The following is a 21,474-nucleotide window of genomic DNA, read 5'->3' as shown; positions in this document are numbered from 1 at the left end:
CCTAATACCAAAGTGTATAGCGAAAAGAACTTATGTACTCTGCGAACATAAGTTCGCAGAGTACATAAGTTCTAATAAAATAAAAATAAAATAAATTTCAATAATAATAAAATAAATAATAATAGTAAAATAATAATTATTAAATAAAAATAATAGTACACAAAATAATAATACGTAATAAATAAAACTTTTTTTTCTTTCAAACCACAGTTCGGAATACTGGAGAGTTCGGAATAAAGAGGTTCAGATTAGCGAGATACCGCTGTATATCTATATATATTGCCAAAAATCTTTTAGGCTTCACTTAATCACTATTTTGATGAAAACTCCTTATCAGTTCATCATTTAATGAATTATTATTATATTATTATTTTGGTTATCATTCAGTACCCATTGTTGGAAGCCCATCCTAGAAAACACAGTTTATCATGCCAGTCCTTAAACTCATTCACCAAAGAGATCAATGCAGCTTGGGTGATTTTCAAAAACTATCTAGTAGTGCAATCCAAGTGTATTCCAAGGGTGAGAAGGTTAAATAAGGTAGGTGTGAGATGGATGAATAAAGAGATTAAGCATGCGATACAGAGAAAGAGATCATTATGGATGCAGCATAAGAGAAGTGGAAATAACCAATTCCCTTAGGTCTACAAAGACCAGGCAAGGTGGGTGACTTGGTTGCTGAGGGTAGCTAAAGAGTATGAACAGAAGTTAGCTAATGAAGCCAAAAAGAATCATAAGGAGTTCTTTCGATATGTAGCCAGCAAAAGTAAGAATGATTATGGAAGGATGAAATTGATTGTAGTAAATGATATAAAGACAGCTGTTACAGAATGTGTGGTGATACTTAATGATCAATTCATAAAGGTCTTTCAGTCTTGTGAATGTGACTTCATGGAGAGATTGAGAGCAGTAGATGATGGGGAGGAGACTCTGACTGTAAGTTAGCAAGAGGTGTACGGGGAGTTGAGTAAACTAGATGTTAATAAAGCTGTAGCGCTTGATAATGTATCACCAAGTATTCTGAAGGAATGTGCCAGGGAGTTGACACCTGTCTTGACATGTTTTTTATTACGAACCTTGCACTCGGTCTTGTCCCTAAGGAATGGAAGAAGAGCAAGATTGTGCCACTTCATAAAGGAGGTGATCGAACTCGAGCATCAAACTATAGGCCTGTCTGTGTGTCAGGTGTTGTGTTTAATTTGTTGGAGAAGCTTGTGAGAACTAGGATCCAGAGTTGGGTTGACAACAATGGTATTATCTTTGATGGACAGCATGGATTTGCTAAAGGAGGTCATGTTTTAGTAATCTACTTACTTATTACAATAAAGTGACTGCTTCCTAGGACAGAGGAGAAGGATACACAGTAATATACTTAGATTTTGCAAAGCCTTTTGATAGAGTACCTTATTATTATTATAATTATTCAGGCCGTTCTTGCTTTTCTGGTAGTTATTGGGACTTCCTTAATTAGATCTCTGGGTTTCCTCACCGTATATATCTTATGGCGTCTGCGACATACTTCTATTCTTTTCAAAAGAGATTCACCTCTTCGCTGTTTTATACGTTGGCATGGCAACCAACGGCCCTTTTCTGGAACTCTGGCCGCATTCCTCAGTTGTGGCTATGGTCGACACGGCACGTACAGCAACGGGAAATGTTACTGGGCACGGCGGCAAGCTTCGCAGCTATCCAGCACTTCGATCAGGAACCAGGAACAGGAAAATAAGACAGCGATTGAATTCTGCGCCGAGACCTATATAGCTAATGTGAGCGCCCTCTCTTGGTGGCTACGTCACGCACATAGTGGCGGCCGATTGGTCACCGCAGCTCCGAACTGTTTTTGACATGGCTCAATACATGTATTATCTTATATACATCTTTCAGGCAAATTATACATAATTTTCCTTTGTTAAATAATCCACAAACATTATCTATTTAAATTATGGGTTACTCAAAAATTACTGAATATCTACTAGAAAATGGTTAGACACAGTTCTGAATTACCAAGATGCACATTTTCTTCACGGAGGCATAAGCATGTCCATATCCATGGTTTTTAACGTTACCTTATGTTGGATCTGAAATAGGATGACTCATTAAAAGTGAGTTGGCACTTTTTCCGACACAACAAAGGCCCCCCCCCCACCCTTTATCTAAAATTTTTCTTTAATGAAGTTACAGAAAAATTTTGTTAACAACATCCCCTTCTTTCTCTGGGAAAGGGTTGACCACCTTGCCACCTCCTCAACATGTATCTGTGTGTCGGGTTTTGTATTTCCGTGCGTTCCTCGGGCTCAGCTAACCTAACATGATCCCCCTGATTCACGTCATTTTCATAGGTATTGCCTGGGGCTTCCCTGTGTCTAAAAAAGAAGGGGGGATACCCATCTTGGGGGCATTCCTCCCTTACTTTGTGGCTTCCGTTTTCCTCTGATCGCGGTTTGTTGTGGGATGAGTTTGGAAGGGAGCCTTCTCTGGGTCTATGTCTGTTCTGGCCTTTCCTGCTTCTCGCATTTCCTAAGACTCTCTCTAAGGAATCACCAAAACAGACTCGTCTTGCTGGCCTAGTTTTGTATAACTTGAGGTGATCAGAATGTACAATGGTGATCTTACCACGAGGATTGGTTTCTTTGACTCTTAAAGTTACAGGCATTATTTTCTCAATTATTTCAAATGGTCCAATTGCACTCTTACTGAACTTTTCCCCTTTTCCCTTTCGTTTGAAACCTTGATCCATTAGAACCAAGCTTCCCTCCTTCAAGTCCTTGGCTTTCCTGAGCTTGTTCGCATACAGTCTTGCACGGAGAGAGCTGCTTTCACTGGTTTCTGCTACTGAATCATATGGTAACTTGTTCTCTCTTATGAGGTTGTTTAAGTATTCATCTATGTCAGGAAAGCCTGTTTTTTCCCTGGATCTTCTGAAGTCATTTGGGAAGAGGGACTGAAATCCGTACAGTATTACAGCAGGCGCTTCCCTGGTGGCTGAGTGCAGGGCAGTTCTACAGGTGAAGAGGGTGTGAGGTAACCAAACATCCCACTCAGATATCTGTTCTTTTGCTAGTTTTGCTAAGGTGAGCTTCTGAGTGCGGTTCATCCTTTCACACATGCCATTCGCTTGGGGGTGATATGGTGTGGTAAAAATCTTTTTTATCCCTAATGTTGCACAGCTGTAGGATCACATCGGCTGTGAAATTGGTGCCCTGATCAGATAGTAGGGTCTCAGGTGTTCCGTACCTCGAGAAAATCATTTCAAACAACATGTTTGCTACGGTTTTGGCTGTCTGATCCTTCATGGCCACGGCCTCAGGGAACCTGGAAAACATGTCTATGACAACTAGGATGTACCTGTTCCCTTTTGACGTGGTGGGGAGTGGTCCCACAATATCCATGGCCACGGCCTGGAAAGAGTGCGAGGGAGCTGGAACGGCTGAATAGGGGCCTTACCAGTGATTGGGGATTTCCTCTGACAGAGATTACAAGAAAGGACGTATGCCTCCACATCGCATCTCATTCCCTTCCAGAGGTATCTATCCGTCACCCTCCTTAAAGTTCTATGTATTCTCTGGTGCCCAGCTAATTTAGTATCATGGAATGTGTGCAGTACCCAAGGAATCATGGCTTCGGGCACAACTATCTTCTCTCTCCATCTCCCAGTGATGCCTTGTGTAGATATTAGGAAACCGTCACTATCAATGAGAGTATTGTCACCGGTTCCTTTTTCCTGGTACCTGCCCCTTTCACTTAATAATTTCTTATAAACAGGTCTCCATACCAGGTCGGCCTTCTGTGCCTGAATGATGTCAAATTTTTCCCAGGTCTGACATCGTTTCTCGGGTGCTTCCCTTCTCTGTGATTCCTGGATGACCGAGACCCGTTGGGTGGTTCCATTGATGTGGTTATGACTCTCCTCAGGCTGGGGTGTCAGTGACCATGATAGGTAATTGGCTACTACGTTAGCCTTTCCGGGTATGTAGCTGCATCTCCAAAGCCCAGGGCACGATTCTCTGATTTTTATCTTTAATGGGATACACGAACGACAGAGGTTTGTTGTCGGATCTGAGGACGATGTCTTGCCCTAACAATAGGTGATGGAACTTCCTGAGGCTGTATACGATGGCTAAAGCTTCCCTCTCAATGACAGAGTAATTTTTTTCTGAAGGGGATAGTTTTCTACTAATGAACGCAACAGGTTTGAATGAATCCTGTTCCTTTTGTTTGAGCACGGCACTGATAGCATCTTTGGATGCATCGACTGCAAGATAGAAGGTTTCCCTTAGTTTTGGGTGAATGAGAACAGGAGCAGTAGTCAGTGCCTTGTTCAATGCATGGAATGCTTCCTGCTGTTCTATCTTCCAGGCAAACTTGGTTCCCTTCCTGGTCAGGTGTACTATGGGCCTCATTATCTCGGAGCATTGGGGAATGAATTTTCGGTATAAGTTTACCATCCCCATATACCGCCTAACCTGCCTGATTGTGGTGGTGGTGGTGGGGGGGTTACATCCAAAATGGCATTCACGTTGTTATATGAGGGTGCTATCCCGTCCCCGGTGATCATGTGTCCGAGGTATTCCACCTTGTCAAAGAAAAAAATTGCATTTCGAGCATTTTAGTAATAACCTGGCCTTGTCCAATCTATCTAGTACGTTTAGTAAGATCTCAGTGTGCTCTTTCATGGTAGTGGAATATACCAGTAAGTCGTCCTGGAAGCATAAAACACCTTTGCCCAAAAGTCCCGCCAGTACACTATTCATGAGGCACTGGAAAGTCATGGCCGAGTTTCGGGCCCCTTGGCGAAGTCGACAAAGTTAGTACATTTGCCACTTCATGGTGAAGGTGAAATATTGTCTGTCTTCCTTCCTGAGGGGGATCTGGTAGTACCCAGAATTCAGGTCAAGTTTTGAGAAGACCCTTTCCCCTTCCAGGCCAAACAGCAGCTCTTCTATAGTACACACTGGGAAATCAATGGGTTTCGTGACTTTGTTCACTTCTCTTAGATCAAGAACAAATCTCAGGTCACCGTTTGCTTTCTCAACCAGTATGAGTGGGCTGTTTCAACGGGATACTGACTTTTCAATAACACCTGCCTTCTCATATTCTTCCATGAGCTTTTCTAATTTGTTTGTGTGTTTGAGGGGGGTTGGATATTGTTTTATGTGTATGGGTGAGTTCGAGGTTATCTGTACAGTGTGCTCTATGGGATTAGTACAGGTAAGGGTGCTTATTCCTTCAGTGAAGACCCTTGGGTGCAGTTTGTATGCTGTGTCAAAAAATTGTTTTATCTCTTCTATATTTCAATTAGAGCTATGTTTGCTTATGGATCTGCTCATCAACCTCTCCTTCCAAGTGATCTGCTTCTCTTCAGATTCCCTAGCAGATATCAAATTTGTCTCAAGTGACTTATTTTCGTGCGATGTTTTGCATGGGTTGGTTTTGGGGTGGTGGGTCTTTCCACAATGAGATTGACTGGGTCCCAAAGTTGCAGGCGAACTGGTTTATTTTTAGGAAGTCCAATCCCAGAGATACCTGATACTTGGTGTTATCAGGTATCTCTGGGAGGATTATTACATCATGGGTAACATCAATTGGGAAGCAGGGAATAGATAACTTTGCTCTCAATTTAGTGGAGGATTGCAGCTCGACTTTTGCTATTCCCATTATTTTGAGAGTTTTTTGGAGGGGAATGAGTGTTTTGTTATGGGACATGTCAAGCTTTTTGTAGAGGTTGTGTGGGATGACGGATATGTGTGCCCCTGTGTCAAGGAGGAATTCACATTGTGTTCCCTCTATGGTACCCTGGACAAGGGTGAGGTTCCCCTCAAGGCTTGCCTCTTCAGTTATCATTTCTCTGTATTTAGAGGATTGGACAATGGTTGCTATTATTTCTTCTCTCTCATTGGCAGCTGCATAGCACTCTTCAAGGCTATTTATTCCCTTTTTGTATATGCTCTCTTGCAATTCAGGCAAGATGCCTGTTCTGAATTGTTGTAAGGTGAGCCATTCAATGTGTTCTTTGTCGTGTGTGGAGGTTTTTATATCATGGGCAAGTTTGGTTAATGTGTTGAAGAAATTTGTTACTCTTTCCCCCCATTTTTTGTAGGCATTTGAAAAATTTATTAATTGTTTGCTCAATTCCTCGCCTTTTGTTAAATTTCGATATTAAAGCATCCTTAAAGTCTTTGAATGTTAATGCTCTGTTTAGTGTTTGGTGGGAGTGCAACTTTGCTTTCCCCTCTAGTCCACTGCATATTAAGGTTTACTCCAATTTGCTACCCTTTTTTAGTCTTTCCATATAGCTGAAGAAAGATTCTACATTATCATTACCTTCCCCTGAGAATCTGGGACATATTTGTTTGGGGTTCATGGTTTTAAAAAAGTCTGTGTCACTCATCTCGGTTATATTAGGTAGGGACATACTTACCCTCTTAGATTAACACTTTATTCTTAAATGAGTTCTGTTTCTGAGATTGAGACCAACTTATTGTGCACATTAAATTTTTAAGCACATCCTGTCGACTGCTGCGCCATTGTTATGTCAGGTACGATCCATTTTTATTTGTTATATTATTTACTAATCTTGCTTATTCTCAGCTCTTCCGTTGCCGACAAATTTATATTCTTTTAAGTCGACTGCGCAAGCCGGCAACTGAATTCTGACACACAATATAAAACTACTAAAAAACAATATAGGGATCGAGTGGTTTGCAGTCATGGTCCCCCTTTCTTAATTGCTAATGGATTCCCCTACTAATTATGCATGGTCCGAAATTTAACAAGTGGTAACTCAATTCTCAGAACAATGACAGACTCATGAGGTTTGAAGTAAAGAAATACATTTATTTAGACAAATTACATATATACACTTTGGTCAGAGATTTCAATTCTAAAGAGGCTGAACTCCCCCCCCCCCCCCTATTTTAGTTAATGTATCCAAAAGGTTTACTCTAAAATTTTATACTATCAATCTCATACTCTTCTTTGTATAACTACGTTCAGGCTCGGTTAATTTCTACTGAGTTGCTCAGTTCCCATATATAGGAATAACGCATATACATAGATACATTCTACAATCCTAGTGTGAAGCATATTAGACGTACTCCGTATTGCAAAATTCACATGAGACAGTATTCTCTCTTATGTTCAGGCTTTATCCTCCCCCAAAATTCAGTTAATGTTTAAATTCAAATTTAATACAATGATAACAATGTTTCTTCTAACATAAACAGTCCGAAGCCTTGGTTCCCAGCTCAGCTTAAGCTCAGGGTGTCACTTGTACTTTAGACATAGACAGAATGTCCAAAAGATTACAGTTCCTTAGATACAAAGTGGAAGTTGACTAAATGGAGCTCCTTAATGTTCTGTTTCTTATACCCTCTTTGGTTATTATTCCATTTAATACGAAAACTTACATCTTACCATTCTTGCTTTTCTGGTAGTTATTGGGACTTCCTTAATTAGATCTCTGGGTTTCCTCACCGTGTATATCTTATGGCGTCTGCGACATACTTCTATTCTTTTCAAAAGAGATTCACCTCTTTGCTGTTTTATACGTTGGCATGGCTAACCAACGGCCCTTTTCTGGAACTCTGGCCGCATTCCTCAGTTGTGGCTATGGTTTGAAAGAAAAAAGTTTTATTTATTACGTATTATTATTTTGTGTACTATTATTTTTAATTAATAATTATTATTTTAACTATTATTATTTATTTTATTATTATTACGGCACAGTATTTTTTTCATACTGTCAATTGTACAGTAATACTGGAGGACTATTTTGATTTATTGTGTATTCACGTTTGCTTTTTTATACTGTACAGTACGTACTGTATTTTCGGCATGAATCACAAATATACACAAAAAGTGGAAATTCAAAACGTGCATAATTTGGTTAAAAATATAAATGAAGATGTTGAAATTTCACAAACAGATGTTGCAGAATGGATTACAAATAGAACTGAAAGTGAATTCGAAATCAAATCAGTTGATGAAATTATAAATATGACACTACAGAATGAATTAGATGACGATGAAGAACTCGAAGAAAAAAAAGTAAAACATGAAGAGGCAGCTGATAGTTTTAATATGTGTATAGAATGGACCAAGCTAAATGATAAGCCACTGCACAAAATAAAATATTGTTGCTAATGCAGCTCTGAGAAGAAGCATTCGAAAAAGTTTAGCTTCAAAGAAGCAAAAGAAAATCAGAGAGAAATAAAAAAAAAACTTTTGTTGTGCTATTTTGTGAAACCTTTTTGTGTTGTGTACAAGAAAGTGATATTTTTTACTTAAATTAAGTTACGTACTGAACTATGCAATTTTATTAAATCAGAATCCTCAACAATACAGGTACATACAAATTAAATTTTTTACTAAAATCAACTTGTGTACCGTATTATTATTATTTTTTTGTTTTATATTACAATACAGTAGCTTTTTTCTATCAGTTAATTTATTTACAGAATTAAATTGATATACCATTAGAATCTGATTATTTTTGTCTTAAACACTAGTTATTGTTGTCTCTTGGGGAGAAATTCGCTAATCTGAACTTTTCGCTAATCCGAACGAGCACGGTTTTTATTAGTTCAGATTAGTGAGATACCACTGTACTTAAGTTGGAAAGGAATAAAGTAGAACAATTAACAAAATAGTTGGCTTCATGTAAGTTCTTTTCTATTTGTGTTGTGAGAGCACAGACATTATATCATCAGCTAGGCTGGCAATCTTTGCTCGATTTTGTAGGGATGACGAAGTATGCAAAGAGATGATTAACCTTGTAACACTACCTGAGCATACCAGTGGGGTTGAAATATGTAAAGCAGTTATAGATGAATTATCTATTTGGCAAATTGATATTTCAAAAGTGGTATCCGTCGCAACAGATGGTGCACCCAGCATGAATTAGTAAGGAAGCAGGATTTGTAAATCTGTTTGCAAAACATGTTGGTCATAGTAAGTTTTCCTTGCATCATACATGAGGAGAATTTATGTGCAAAAGCTGGCCTGAAGTAACTTCAAGAAGTGATGAAGAGTAACCAAGGTTGTTAATTACATTTCTGCATGTGCTTTGAATAAAAGATCATTTCAGAATCTAATAAATGAGGTGGATTCAGTGTACAAAGGACTACTAATGTACAACAATTTTCATTGGCTTAGTCGAGATCTTGTTCAGAAACGATTTGTTGAAAATACCTGGATGAGATAAATATCTTTTTGACTAATCAAAAAAAAAATGTCTTATAAAGAAATGTATGACATCGTGTGGGTTTGTAAAGTGATGTTTTTGCAGATTTTTGCAAACATTTAAATGACTTGAACCTCAAACTACAGGACATGAAAATACCTGCAAATAAACTTGCAGATGTTTTCCTGGATAAATATGGATGATTTTGAAATGCAGTTGATCGATTTTTCAAAGTAGCTCAATTTGGAAGCAGAAATTTGTTGGCCTCAGAGTGTTGACTTGGAAAATATTGAAAAAGAGCGATTAGAGATGGAAGTAACAGAGAGAAGTGCTGAAAAAGAGGCACTAAGAACTTGGAATGCTATTCCCGAAACTTTTGTATGTTTAAAAACTCTTGCAACAGCATTATTATCCATTTTTTGCATCTACATCTTGTAAATCATTGTTCTCAGTGATGAACTTTGTTAAGTCTCGTAACAGGAGCAGCTTTACAGATGAAACTAGTAGCACATGCACATCTCTAAAGGTTACAAAATATAAACCTGATATAAATTATCTGTCATTAGTGATGCAGCAGCAGAAGTCTCATTGATGTTAAACAAATAAAGTGTCCAGTATTTTTCTTTCTCTAGTTTTGATTTGATGTTTTCTGCTAAAAATGGTAAAGATTAACTTCTGTTTAATATATTATGTAGATAAAATAACAATTTATTTAATCTGTAATTTTTATGTATTACTCATAAGGGATTAAGAAATAATACAATTATTTCTTAATCTTTAATTTTATTTTCTTTTATTGTGCTTTAGTCAAGTAAAACGATTACGAGATTGTACACTGCAATATATTGGGAAAACTTTAAAAAACTTATGTCTGATCTGTATAAAAAAAAAAATCATAATTATTGATGACTCTTTTGCTGATGTTAAAAATTGCGTCTTTAAATTGTGTGGCTTTACAGGGCAGCTAGAATTACACTTAAGTGCAAATAAAAAAAATATTCATGCTGGCAACAGGATAGAAGGACTTTTAAGTAAAATTTCTGTCACTAAATATCAAGTTACTGCCAGAGGTCAGTGCACATTGGAAAGATCACATCACCGAGGAAAACTGAGGACGAAAATTTTCTTGGGGAGAAATTCTTGTTATAGAGAGGGAGGGGGATGAAATGTAAAGAAACAGGAAATTTTTCAGTAACTCTGTTAAGGAAAAATTTTAATTAAAGGGTGGGGAGGACCTTTGTTGTGTCGTGAATAGCTGACCCACTATCTGTAGGCCATTTGTTTCTGACCCAACATAGAGAGAATAGAAACTTAAGGAAAGGACATGCTTATACTTCCAAGAACAGGAATGAGGGAGTACTGTACATATTATGATTCAAAGGTATGTCAACTCAACTAAAATTATTGTTGTAAAATAAGCTAAGGAAATCTGTGTTTTAGAACCATGTTAAACAGTTCAGAGTTAAAGTAACCAATCGACTATAGCTAAGTGCATGACGTAGGCAAGGAAGATATAAGGAGCGGCGCACGGTTCAAACGCTCTCTTGTTTTTCTGTTCCTGCGTTCCCGTTCGAGCCTGGATAGCTGAGGAAGCTTGGCACCGGTGACCATCAACAATCTCCTGGTTGCTGTTATAACCGAGTCGAGCAAAGCTACCTGTGAAATGAAGCCAGATTTTCAATAAGGAGCCATTGGTGAACCACGCCAATGTAAAGTCAGCGAAGGACAATCTTCGAAGAAGAAATAAGTAAGTCGCAGTAGCCCTAGAAGCAAGTGGCTAGTGAATATGGAAGTCTTGCAATATCCGAAATGAGAGCATGGGGGAAGTCATGGAAACCCCATTAGTAAAGACAAGATGGTAAAGTACAACCTTTTTATCTATCTTATATAATTGTAAACGTAAAGAAGAATTGGGGGCAAGGATTTGAAGGGCTCCACCACGTATTTGTTTGCTCATAGTGCCGTAGTGACTGTGTTGGACTGATATATATATAAATAATAATAATAATAATAATAATAAAAAATCAGCTAATGCCTTTTTATTCCTGTATACGGGGAGTAGGCGAGGCCATTTAGCCCTATCTAACTTTTGGAGGCTGAGTGGGCAGTTCAGTCTCCACTGGTACCAATCAGAGATAGATGGCCCAAGGCTATCACAAATTAAGCGGTACACAGTGAAGAGAGACGGCGCAAATGTGCCGCCATCTCGTGGTCCCTAACCCTAACATAATATATTTAATGTCTGAAATAATGTGGGTTCTACGGTCGATTTTCTTGAGTTTACGGGATGAAAAACCCAAGTTTCCAGGAGGAAAAACCCGCTTGCCCGTGCCAGAGATCGACTAACTCGGGAACCGGTCGAAAAAAGGCTTAGAAAAATTTCCTCTAGTCGCTGACTAGACTCGAAACCAAATCTTCCTTCGTGCAGCCAAGCGCCGTGGTATGCAAACGCCACATCCACTGAGCTACACAGGCTCTAATATCACAGGATCCTATCCAATAATAATAATATAATAATAACAAATTATAATAATAATATATAATCACTCTTAGAATATTCTTTGTCAGAAATGCTGTCTTTTTGACTTTTTTGTAGTATTTTTGGTGTCTTAAGAAGGGCGGCAAAAGCTCTAGCTATGCCACTGTGCTCCATGCGTGTAATGTAACGCGTTCTGTTTTAATTTTTAATTTATGATAGTGTTACTCCATTTTGTCTGTACTAGTCACTTTGAGGTTTTTTTTTTTTTTTTCCCTCTGACCATTATAAGTCCTGAAGAAGCCGGACAGCCCCATCCACAAAACTTGTTGCCATTAGATGTTTATAAATCATTGTCAATTAAAGATCAATATATATTTCATTTTAATTACTTCTTTATCCATCCTTGTTGTCTCCTTGCATTCTACTGTAGACATTTAAAGCTGTGTGTAGCATAATGAAAATGTTTGAGTTTAGTATGTAGGTATAGTGTAAAAGTCATTTTAAGCTAAATTTCTTAGATAGATTTGTTTGTAAATTAAGCCATAAAGATGGATTCTTGAATTGCTAGCTGACACATTCATTCCATTTTAATCATAAAATCTGTGCCATCTGCCTATTTCAGTTTTCCTCACCAATGCGAGATCCTATCCATGCACTTTCCAAATTTGAACTTGATGAAATTAGCTTGTCTGTTGAAGTGTATAGTGACAGAAGTTTGGAAATGAAATGTTCACTGCAGGCTGCCATCCTTGAAGATATTAGACCTGAAAGTACTCTTGCTTTCAGGAGGTAGGTTATGTTTTATATTATAATTAGTTTCCATGGTACATTATTTTAAGTATTTCTGTAGCTATTCCCTCTCCCCTCCTCCCATTCATTTTCGTCTTGAGATACATGGACCTAGGTGTTTTCTTTTAGGACTGTTTGTTTTAATATTACAATCATTTTCCCACTGCCTGGGTTGTTAAAGAAATATAGAACTTAATTTTTTACTATTTTCTATACAAAGAAAGCAATAGAGAGAGAAGGAGAGTGTTTTAAAAAGTTATCTAGAGGTTTATCAGTTCATGTTTTGATGTATATAAAAATAAAATAACTCATTACTGTAGTATTTTTTTTTTAAATTCAATAGTTATTATTCATGTACCTCAATGTTCTAGTAGTCATCGAGAGAGAAATCCACTGATTTGCCTGGGTTGTTAAAGAAATATAGAACTTAATTTTTTACTATCTTCTATACAAAGACAGTGATAGAGAGAGAAGGAGAGTGTTTTAAAAAGTTATCTAGAGGTTTATGAATTCATGTTTTGATGTATATAAAAATAAAATAACTCATTACTGTAGTATTTTTTTTTTTTAATTCAATAGTTATTATTCATGTACCTCAATGTCCTAGTAGTCATCGAGAGAGAAATCCACTGAAAGAGATGCTGTGCTTATTATAACTGCATGCTCTGCTTCTACCTATTTATGAAACTTTGTAGTTATTATTCACGGTTCATATACAAAAGAATCAATATTATACATTATAGTTTGTATACAAATGGTAGAAGTGTAAGAAACAAGGGAAATGAAATAGTTGCATTAATTGAGTCTCTTCACCCAAAAATTGTTGGGTGAACATCTATTTGGAATAAGTGAGACATGGTTGGATGAGGACGACATCCTGACAGGATGTCCTACTCATCCAAGGAAGGGTATAATGTCTTTGGTGAGAATAGAAAGGATAAAATGGGAGGGAGTGTTAAATTATAATATTGGTTTATAATTTAATTGTTTATTGACATTGACTGTGCTATTCTAATATTCTACGTCTATTATCAAATTTGTATTTCTATCAACCGCACTTTTGTTATGCGAGATTTTAACTACAGCAGTACAAAATGGGAAGAGGAAAATGCATGTAGTAATAAGAGGATGGAATTTCTATAATTCTTGAGGGACAAATGTATTAGGCAACATGTAATAGAGGGATGAAGAGGTTCAAGAGTTATGGATTTGGTCATAGTGTCAGAAGAGCTGATAATACCTGAGATGACATCTCTCTCACCAGTTGGAGAGAGTGACCATATGGCTTTGACTTGGAAGATGAATAGTCATGCAGGTGTATCAAAGAAAAGGGACCGTATGTAGAATTATAAGGCAGGTGATTATAATAGTCTTAGATGTCAACTTGGGGAAGTTTCGTGGAGGGAGGAATTGGAAGGCTGGGATATCATTAGTGCTTGGGAAATTGCGAAAGACTGATTGTTAGCAGCAATCGTAAGCTGTATTCCACGAGTGAAGAAGCGGACACAATTTGGTGCAAAGTGGATGACAAACAATATCAAACAGGAACTGCAGTCGAAAAAGAGATTATGGAAAAGATATAAGGAGAGAGGTGGAGGGCAGGTACACGAAGAATATAAGACACAGGCTAGGCGAGTGACCAGTATGGTGAGGAAAGCGAAACTGGCATATGAGAAGAGACTATCCTAAGGAATTTTTTAACCATGTGGCCAGTAGGAGGAAATGATTGTGGAAGAATGACATTGCAGGCTGAAAATGGGAATAGAGTGACTGATGCAGATGACATAGTGGAGTTGTTCAATGAGCACTTTATTGGAATATTTCATCCTGGAGAAGAAGATTTTAATACTACAGGGAAAGGGCAGGTTCAGACTTTAGAAGTGCAAGAGGAGAGTGTGTGTGTTCCAAATACTGAGTACTCTGGATACCAGTAAAATTGTGGGACTGGATGGTATTTCACCACAAGTTTTGAGAGAATGTGCTAGGGAACTGACAGTGCTTTTAACCTGGCTTTTCAATGAAAGTCTGGCTGTGGGAAAGGTGCCCAGGGAATGGAATGAAGGTAAGATAGTGATATTCAGTTTTTTACAGATGATGTGAAGCTGGGAAGGGCTATCAATAATAGTGCAGATGTGGCAGCCCTGCAAGAGAATTTGAATAAACTAGACAGATGGACAAATGAATGGGATTATCTGTTTAATGCAGCAAAATGTAAAGTCTTGAAGTTTGGGAACCATCGATGGGAGGATGCATACTCGATTGGAGGAACTATACTGGATTAAGTAGGGGAGACAAAAGATCTGGGGGATGATGATTGAGAGAAACCTGAAATTCAGGGGACATATTGCAAAGGTGGTGAAGGTAACACAGAGGATTGCTGCAATTCTGAGAAGGACACTAACCTGCAGAGATAAGAGGGTTATCATTCCGTTGTATAAGACACTGATCAGACCACACTTAGAGTATTGCTCTCAGATTTGGTCCCCAGGATTTGAAGGGGATAAATAAACTGTGAAAAGGGTACAAAGACAGTTTCAGGACTGTTCAATGTTAGTTATGAGGATCGGACTGCAGTTTTTGGTGAATAGGAGAGGTGATATGATTTAGACTTTTGAACTGTTGAGAGGTGGTTACAGAGTTGACACTGGGACTTCTTTCACTTGGTTGAACAATGGGCAGGAGTGATGACAAGGGGCCATCCCTGGAAGCTATGAAAAGAAACTATGAGCAAGAGGGTGAGGAGAATTTTGTTTGCATAGAGGGAATGCAGGGTTTGAACCATGGAATGCATCGCCTGATAGAGTGGTGAGAAAGAGAACGGTCAATGAGTTTAGGGAGTGTTGTGATGGACTTTGTGTTTCCTCGGAGGGACCTCCCGCGATGAGTCTTCATAGACTTGTTTCCTAGGAAGGACCTCCCGCGATGAGTCTTTTGGCTACTTGGAGGCCTAAATAATAATAATAATAATAATTATTATTATTATTATTCAGGTCAGCAATATGATATCCTGAAATCTCAGACAGCTATATCCATCTGGTGAAATGGCAATGGTCTTACTGCTGAGTTCACCTACTTGCATCACAGTTTTTTGGCCAGTGCTATAATTCCCAAAGATTAGACAAAATGCTACATTATTTACTGGAATATAACTCCATCGCATATATCTCGCACCCCTGATTTCACTTTATGAAAAGAGAAATTATTCAATACCTAGCACCAAAAAAATTTTTAAACTTTAAGAAATAAATAGCGAATGTTATGGCAGTTTCGGATATTTTGGAACTTGGTTGATGAGAATCAGCATTTCAACTCAGCTATTGTCAGCTTGCCTTTATTGTTGATTCATAAAGAGGAAAAGTGTTTCCCTTCATCGAAGGACAACCGAAGATTTCAAGGATAAAGTGATGTATTTTCATTGCTATGTGATTCAAATTAGGAAGAGCAATAACTGTATTTTATCACAAGTAGCCATTGCCAAACAACTCCTCAATTTCAACATTCTACACCAAACAACAATTACAGAAAATGGTGAAAAAACGCATGATAATGCATGCAACTCTAAGTGAAAAACAGCAATACTCCATCATGCTCACAATTGCTACAAATGGAAGAAAGTTGTCTCCTTACATTATATTCAAAAGAAAAACAATGCTGAAGGGGAAATTTTCCCTGGAATTTATGTTGGATTTCAGGAAAAAGAGTGGATGGACACTACTGTGGTTCAAGATTGGATTAGAACAGTTTGGGACAAATGAACAGGGGTCTTATTTTGATGCCCAGCCCTTTTTGTGTGGGATAGATCACACTTATGGTGATCTTATGATTCCAAATTGATAAAAGGCAATAATGAAACTGCTTGTTTTAATTTAATTACAGAAGCATTGTCGCTAATGATTCGAATATATCTTGTGATGAAGGTGAGCTGCAGATCTTCTAAATACTTGATAATTAAAATTAAATTGATGTGAGCAATTATAAATATTATAATTGAATTCTGGTATTGAGTTTTAATTATAAACTTAAATTTAATTTTTTTCATAAAACAACTTTAGTTTCCGAAAATCCCTTCATATATCTTGCACCATGATTTTTAACTTTAATTTTTGGGAAAAAAAGTGAGAGTTATATTCGAGTAAATATGGTAAATGCTCCACAAAAATTCGTTTCATTGCCTAATACACAATATTACAGCAAAACTGTTACCATGCCATACATTCAGGGGAACATCTGAAAAGATATCTAGAGTGTTAAATAAATATCTATTCATCACCTCATTTAAACTGTATATCAAATTGCAACTTTCATCTGATCACTTTAGGACAGTTTCTCCTTTATCACATCCAGGAGTGTAAGAAGTACCCTGTTGACCTTGTTTACTTTACTGGGGACAAACAGGAAGAACATGTTCTCCTAGGTGGATGTTGACATCTGCTTGGGAGAACATATGAAATACATTTGGCACTATCGTTATAGCAAGTCAGGTCTAGCAGACCATGCCTTGGATAGTCCTTCACATAGGATCCAATGGAATTTAAAAATAAGTACTACACTGAAGTCGTTATAAGTTAGAGAGATTGTTTTTGGAATCAAGAGCAGTTTTAAAACATAATCCAAACCTTGACAAGCATAGCTGTATCAATTTAACAAAAATCTGGGAGACAGTCATTTTAAGATTAAATTAATACTGTTTTTTTTTTTTGATCCAACAATAGATGCCACCACTTAGGACTCTAGTTCTTTGTGATGTCCCTTACAATTTTTTAAATTGTCCCTCTGTTAACTTAATTGTTTGTTTGTGTACTGTGACAATGGCGCACCCAGGATTTAATCTTGGGGTGGGGGCGAGTTGAACAGATAAAAATATTTTTAATGCAATGGATTTGCATTAAAAATATTTTTATCTGTTCAACTAAAATTTGTTAAATTTCATTCATTAAATAAAATTCATTAGATGCTTATAAAAATTTATTTAAAGCATAAAATCCAGTTTCCTTTTCTTTTTACAAAGCTCTTGAATTATTTCAGTTGTGGTTACATTAATCTCTCTGTGTATATACAGGAAAGCTAGTCCTTTCATTCGTGATTGTGTCATGGTAGATCTTAAATAGGTTTTTAAAAGGTATAAGTTAGAAAATGACCTTTTACTGATGCATGTTGTTACCGGAAGCATTGCAAATATTTTTAATAAGTTATAGATGTTAGGATATATCATTTTGTCACACTTTGAAACTGCATCAACGGCATTTTTGCATGGAGTTATTGCAAACAGTTTTTCAAATTTCTTATACCACAACTTGAATTTGGCGTTCAAAATTGCTGGATTTGTATAAAGCAAATCACTGGTATAAAATTCACACAACTAACAAATCTTCCATTGCACTTGCTGTTAGAACATCTTTTCCCTTTGGTAGAAGAGAAAAAATTTTTTTCAAAATGTTCTGGTGCCGACTGAAACATTCCTGAAGTTGAGTCAATATTTGTTCAATAAATGGAATGAAAATAGTTCTCCTGAAGTACTTTTCTACAGAATTGTCTGGAACATTGGACCTTAATGTTTGTTTTGATGTAGTCCTTGGCTTTTTAATGTCATTATTAAAATTATTGGCTTTTATACATGCTTCATCGTAAATATCTTTAAATGAAATATCTGGTATTTTACAAATGGTATTTAATTGAGCCACAACATCATCAACAAAATTTAGGGCAATTAAGAGATCACTGTCCGATTTTTGCATTATTTTAGACAATGGTAAGGTGTACGCAAATATTTTTTGCAAGCTAAATAAAGTTATTATAAAACCAAATTCACACATTGAATTATTCAAAAGTTTTCCATTAGAGGACAAGTCTCTCCTTTCCTAAAAAATGATTGTTTGAAGACTATGAATCACTGCATCATATAATTCCACCATGGTCATGAAGGCTTCATGGCATTCCACCCACCTAGTCAGGCAAACTTGGTATAGTTTCTGTCTCTTAGTATCCGGTGTATATTTATCAATGTTGTCAACAAGGACGTCATGTCTCTCAGGGGTATTGAAGAAATTGTGTACCTTTTCGATTATGCCAATGCAATTTCTTATTTCAGTCACAGATACAGCATTTCCAATTGCCAAATTCAAACTATGTGATGCACAATGAATATGTGTGAAGCTTGTTGATATATAGCTGATATGTGAGATTGGACACCATTAAACTTTCTGCTCATTGATGCAGCACCGTCGTAACCTTGCCCACGTAAATATGACAAATCGATGCCATAATTATTTAAGCTTTCTAATATTTTGTCGGATAAGTTTTTTTCCTGTAGTACTTGTTACAGGAACACGTAAAAATTGTTCACAAACTTTGTTGGCATTTTCTTCGTCTATATACCTGGAAAACAAGGAAAGATGTTCAGTGGTAGAAATGTCACAAGTTTCATCAGCAAGAATTGAAAAACATTTTGCCGAATTAATTTTTTCAACCAAACGGTTCAAAATGATTTCATTACATGCATTTATAATTTGATTTTGTATGTTCCAGCTAATGTAGGTAGCATATAATAGATTTAGTTTAATCCTTTATCCCAGTGAGAGCAAACAAAGTTTGCGCCTGAAAATATCTTCAGGACTAAATATAGTGTTGTATATTAGTCCTGAAGATATTTTCAGGCGCAAACTTTGTTTGCTCTCACTGGGATAAAGGATTAAACTAAATCTATTATAGTCTAACCTAGTGATAAATAAATTTTCAATAATGTAGGTAGCGTTTTTGGCGGAATGTTTAAAATGTTCAGCCAAGTTTTTGTTGCCTGCATCAATTCTTGTTCTTAAAAGCTCGAAAATTGCCTTCATTGGCGATTGACTCCTGATCAAAAAAAAATTCTATATAATTACGATGTCCTCTCAAGGGTATATTTTGCTGATAGCATAAAATTACTGTTTCTATAATTGGCTCTAATTGTTTCAGATTAACTGCAGCTTGTGATGCACTATCTACATCAACTTGTCGATTGATTGGAATACATTTTCCATCTTGAATATTGTTTAGCCTTTCATAAGTCATAACAGCTGTTCTATGATATTTTGTTTTTTGATGATTATTAAATTTTTCAATGGCTTTCTTCCAATTATTATAACCTTGCATATCTAACTGCCCAGGTACTTCAAATTTAGATTAGCAGGTGCAAAAAACACACAATATTTACAGTACGCACTATTTTCAACTTGAGAGTACACATGCCATGTAAATTTTTCAAACCATGTGAATTGAAAACTTCATTTGGAATTGCAGCACAGGTTGCAGAAAATTAAAATTTGGTTCTGGTTTCCACCACTTTTTCACAATATCTAAATTATCGTCATCTTGTCAGAATTAAAGAATTCTCATGACATCGAATTTTTGAAAGAATTTTCAAAAATGCAATGTCATGAGAATTATTAATAACTAAGGAAGTACTTTCTTCTGGATAATTCGATGGTTTTGTCAGACCTACGACTGGGGAATCCAAATCCAAATCGGTATTGACAATATTAATAGCGCCAACATTGCTACTAACATTTGAATCATCCTGTTTTGGTTTTTTGAAATAATTCAATAAAATACTCTGCGTACGTTTTTCAGCCATAATTTGAAGCACAAAATCAAAAAAAAAAAATCGTTTACAAATTTAACTTGAAAATTTTAACTTTAACTTGACTTCAATGTTATTGAAGAATTTAGATACGATAAGGTTACTCTTCAGAGATGGAAAGAAGTTTCAAGTTCAAGACATGCTTTTCAACAAACTCATTGCAAAATAGCACAGAATACGAGTGTTTCACAGACAACCTATGACTGAGCATCTGCAATAATTTACCAATACATGATACCCGTGATCCTCTCTGGCACGGCTCGGACAGCTATAGGACAGCGTTTCTCACTCTTTCTAAGCCCAAGGACAAGTAAAATGCCTAAAACAAATCTAAGGACCTCTAAGTTATGTAATTCTTTTTAAAAAGTTTTTTGGTATTACCAACATTTGGGAAAAACTGCAATTTATAACATAAGAAATCTAAAAACATGTTTTGAATATATATGGAAACATAATTAACTTGTAAGTAAACGATTAAAAGTGAATCGTCATTGGACAAAGTTTTAATTTTTATTAAACAAATAAATAATATGATATAATTATTTACTATTTACTTTATGAGATGGATGAGCTTCTCGGTCTTGCAGAGTTACTGGATATCTGATTCAATATTGGTCAACTTGTCGAAGATCAGCACACACACTAAGACGAATTCTGTATTTTGTTTTTATTTGAAGGAGCGATGAAAATCCTTTCTTGCAAAGAAGGTTGTAGAAAACTGCATGGTGATTTTCGATGCTTCAGATAATTCTGGAAATTCACTTCTCAGTGAAGGCGAGATCCAGAATCGAGCCAAACCACTATCACAGAATTGCACTTTAAGTCCACTGTCACTTGAAAGCTTAATTGGCCATTGTTTTTTCGATAAAAAGGTCGTTCTCTTGACTGCAAGCCTGAAATGAATTATGAACCCACAGAAATTTCTTATGAAAGTTATTCAGGAAAATATGTTTCCAAATTCTGTTTCAGAGTTTTGAGGTGGACACAAACGCTTTCCCAGTGGTTAAATTCTAAACTAATAAGTTTCGGGGGCCCTATATAAAATAACCAATTGTATTTACCTTTTGAATACTATCCGGGGAAGCTCCAAACCTCCCTGTCCCTTTCATCACAAGTTCGTAATCAGGCTACTGTTGATATTGACTTTATATACACATTAAAAACTGTAAACAATTGTTGAATAATAACACATTAATGTAAGCATATTTACCGTAAAGGGAGAAAAGTCACAAAACAGAAAAATATTCCTAGAAAATAACCAATTGTATTTACCTTTGAATGAGCTCCACTGGTCGAGTGTCCATCAAGTCAACAAATCTTTCCTTCCGTTCAGTGTATTAATATTATCGTATTGCAATTGATGGGAATTCTGTGTTTCTGTGGATTCGTTACAGACTTCTTTCTCTTCAG

General features: G+C 36.6%; 1 protein-coding gene across 10 annotated transcripts in view; it reads left to right on the top strand.

The window, feature by feature from the left end:
* The window catches only part of LOC150104358 (intermembrane lipid transfer protein VPS13A-like), a 2,072,875-nt gene that overhangs the window by 1,115,692 nt on the left and 935,709 nt on the right, over positions 1–21,474 (top strand). For all 10 annotated transcript variants that reach the window (XM_090396324.1, XM_090396319.1, XM_090396320.1 and 7 more), the window contains one exon: positions 12,283–12,449. In XM_090396324.1, the coding sequence (XP_090252450.1) occupies positions 12,283–12,449 (167 nt within the window). The remainder of the gene's footprint in view (positions 1–12,282; positions 12,450–21,474) is intronic.

Source organism: Typopeltis vanoorti, chromosome 8 (assembly GCF_054136105.1).
Source record: "Typopeltis vanoorti isolate ZY-2024b chromosome 8, IOZ_Tvanoo_1.0, whole genome shotgun sequence".
Classification (NCBI taxonomy): Eukaryota; Metazoa; Arthropoda; class Arachnida; order Uropygi; family Thelyphonidae; genus Typopeltis; species Typopeltis vanoorti.
This window is presented reverse-complemented; position numbering and strand designations above follow the sequence as displayed.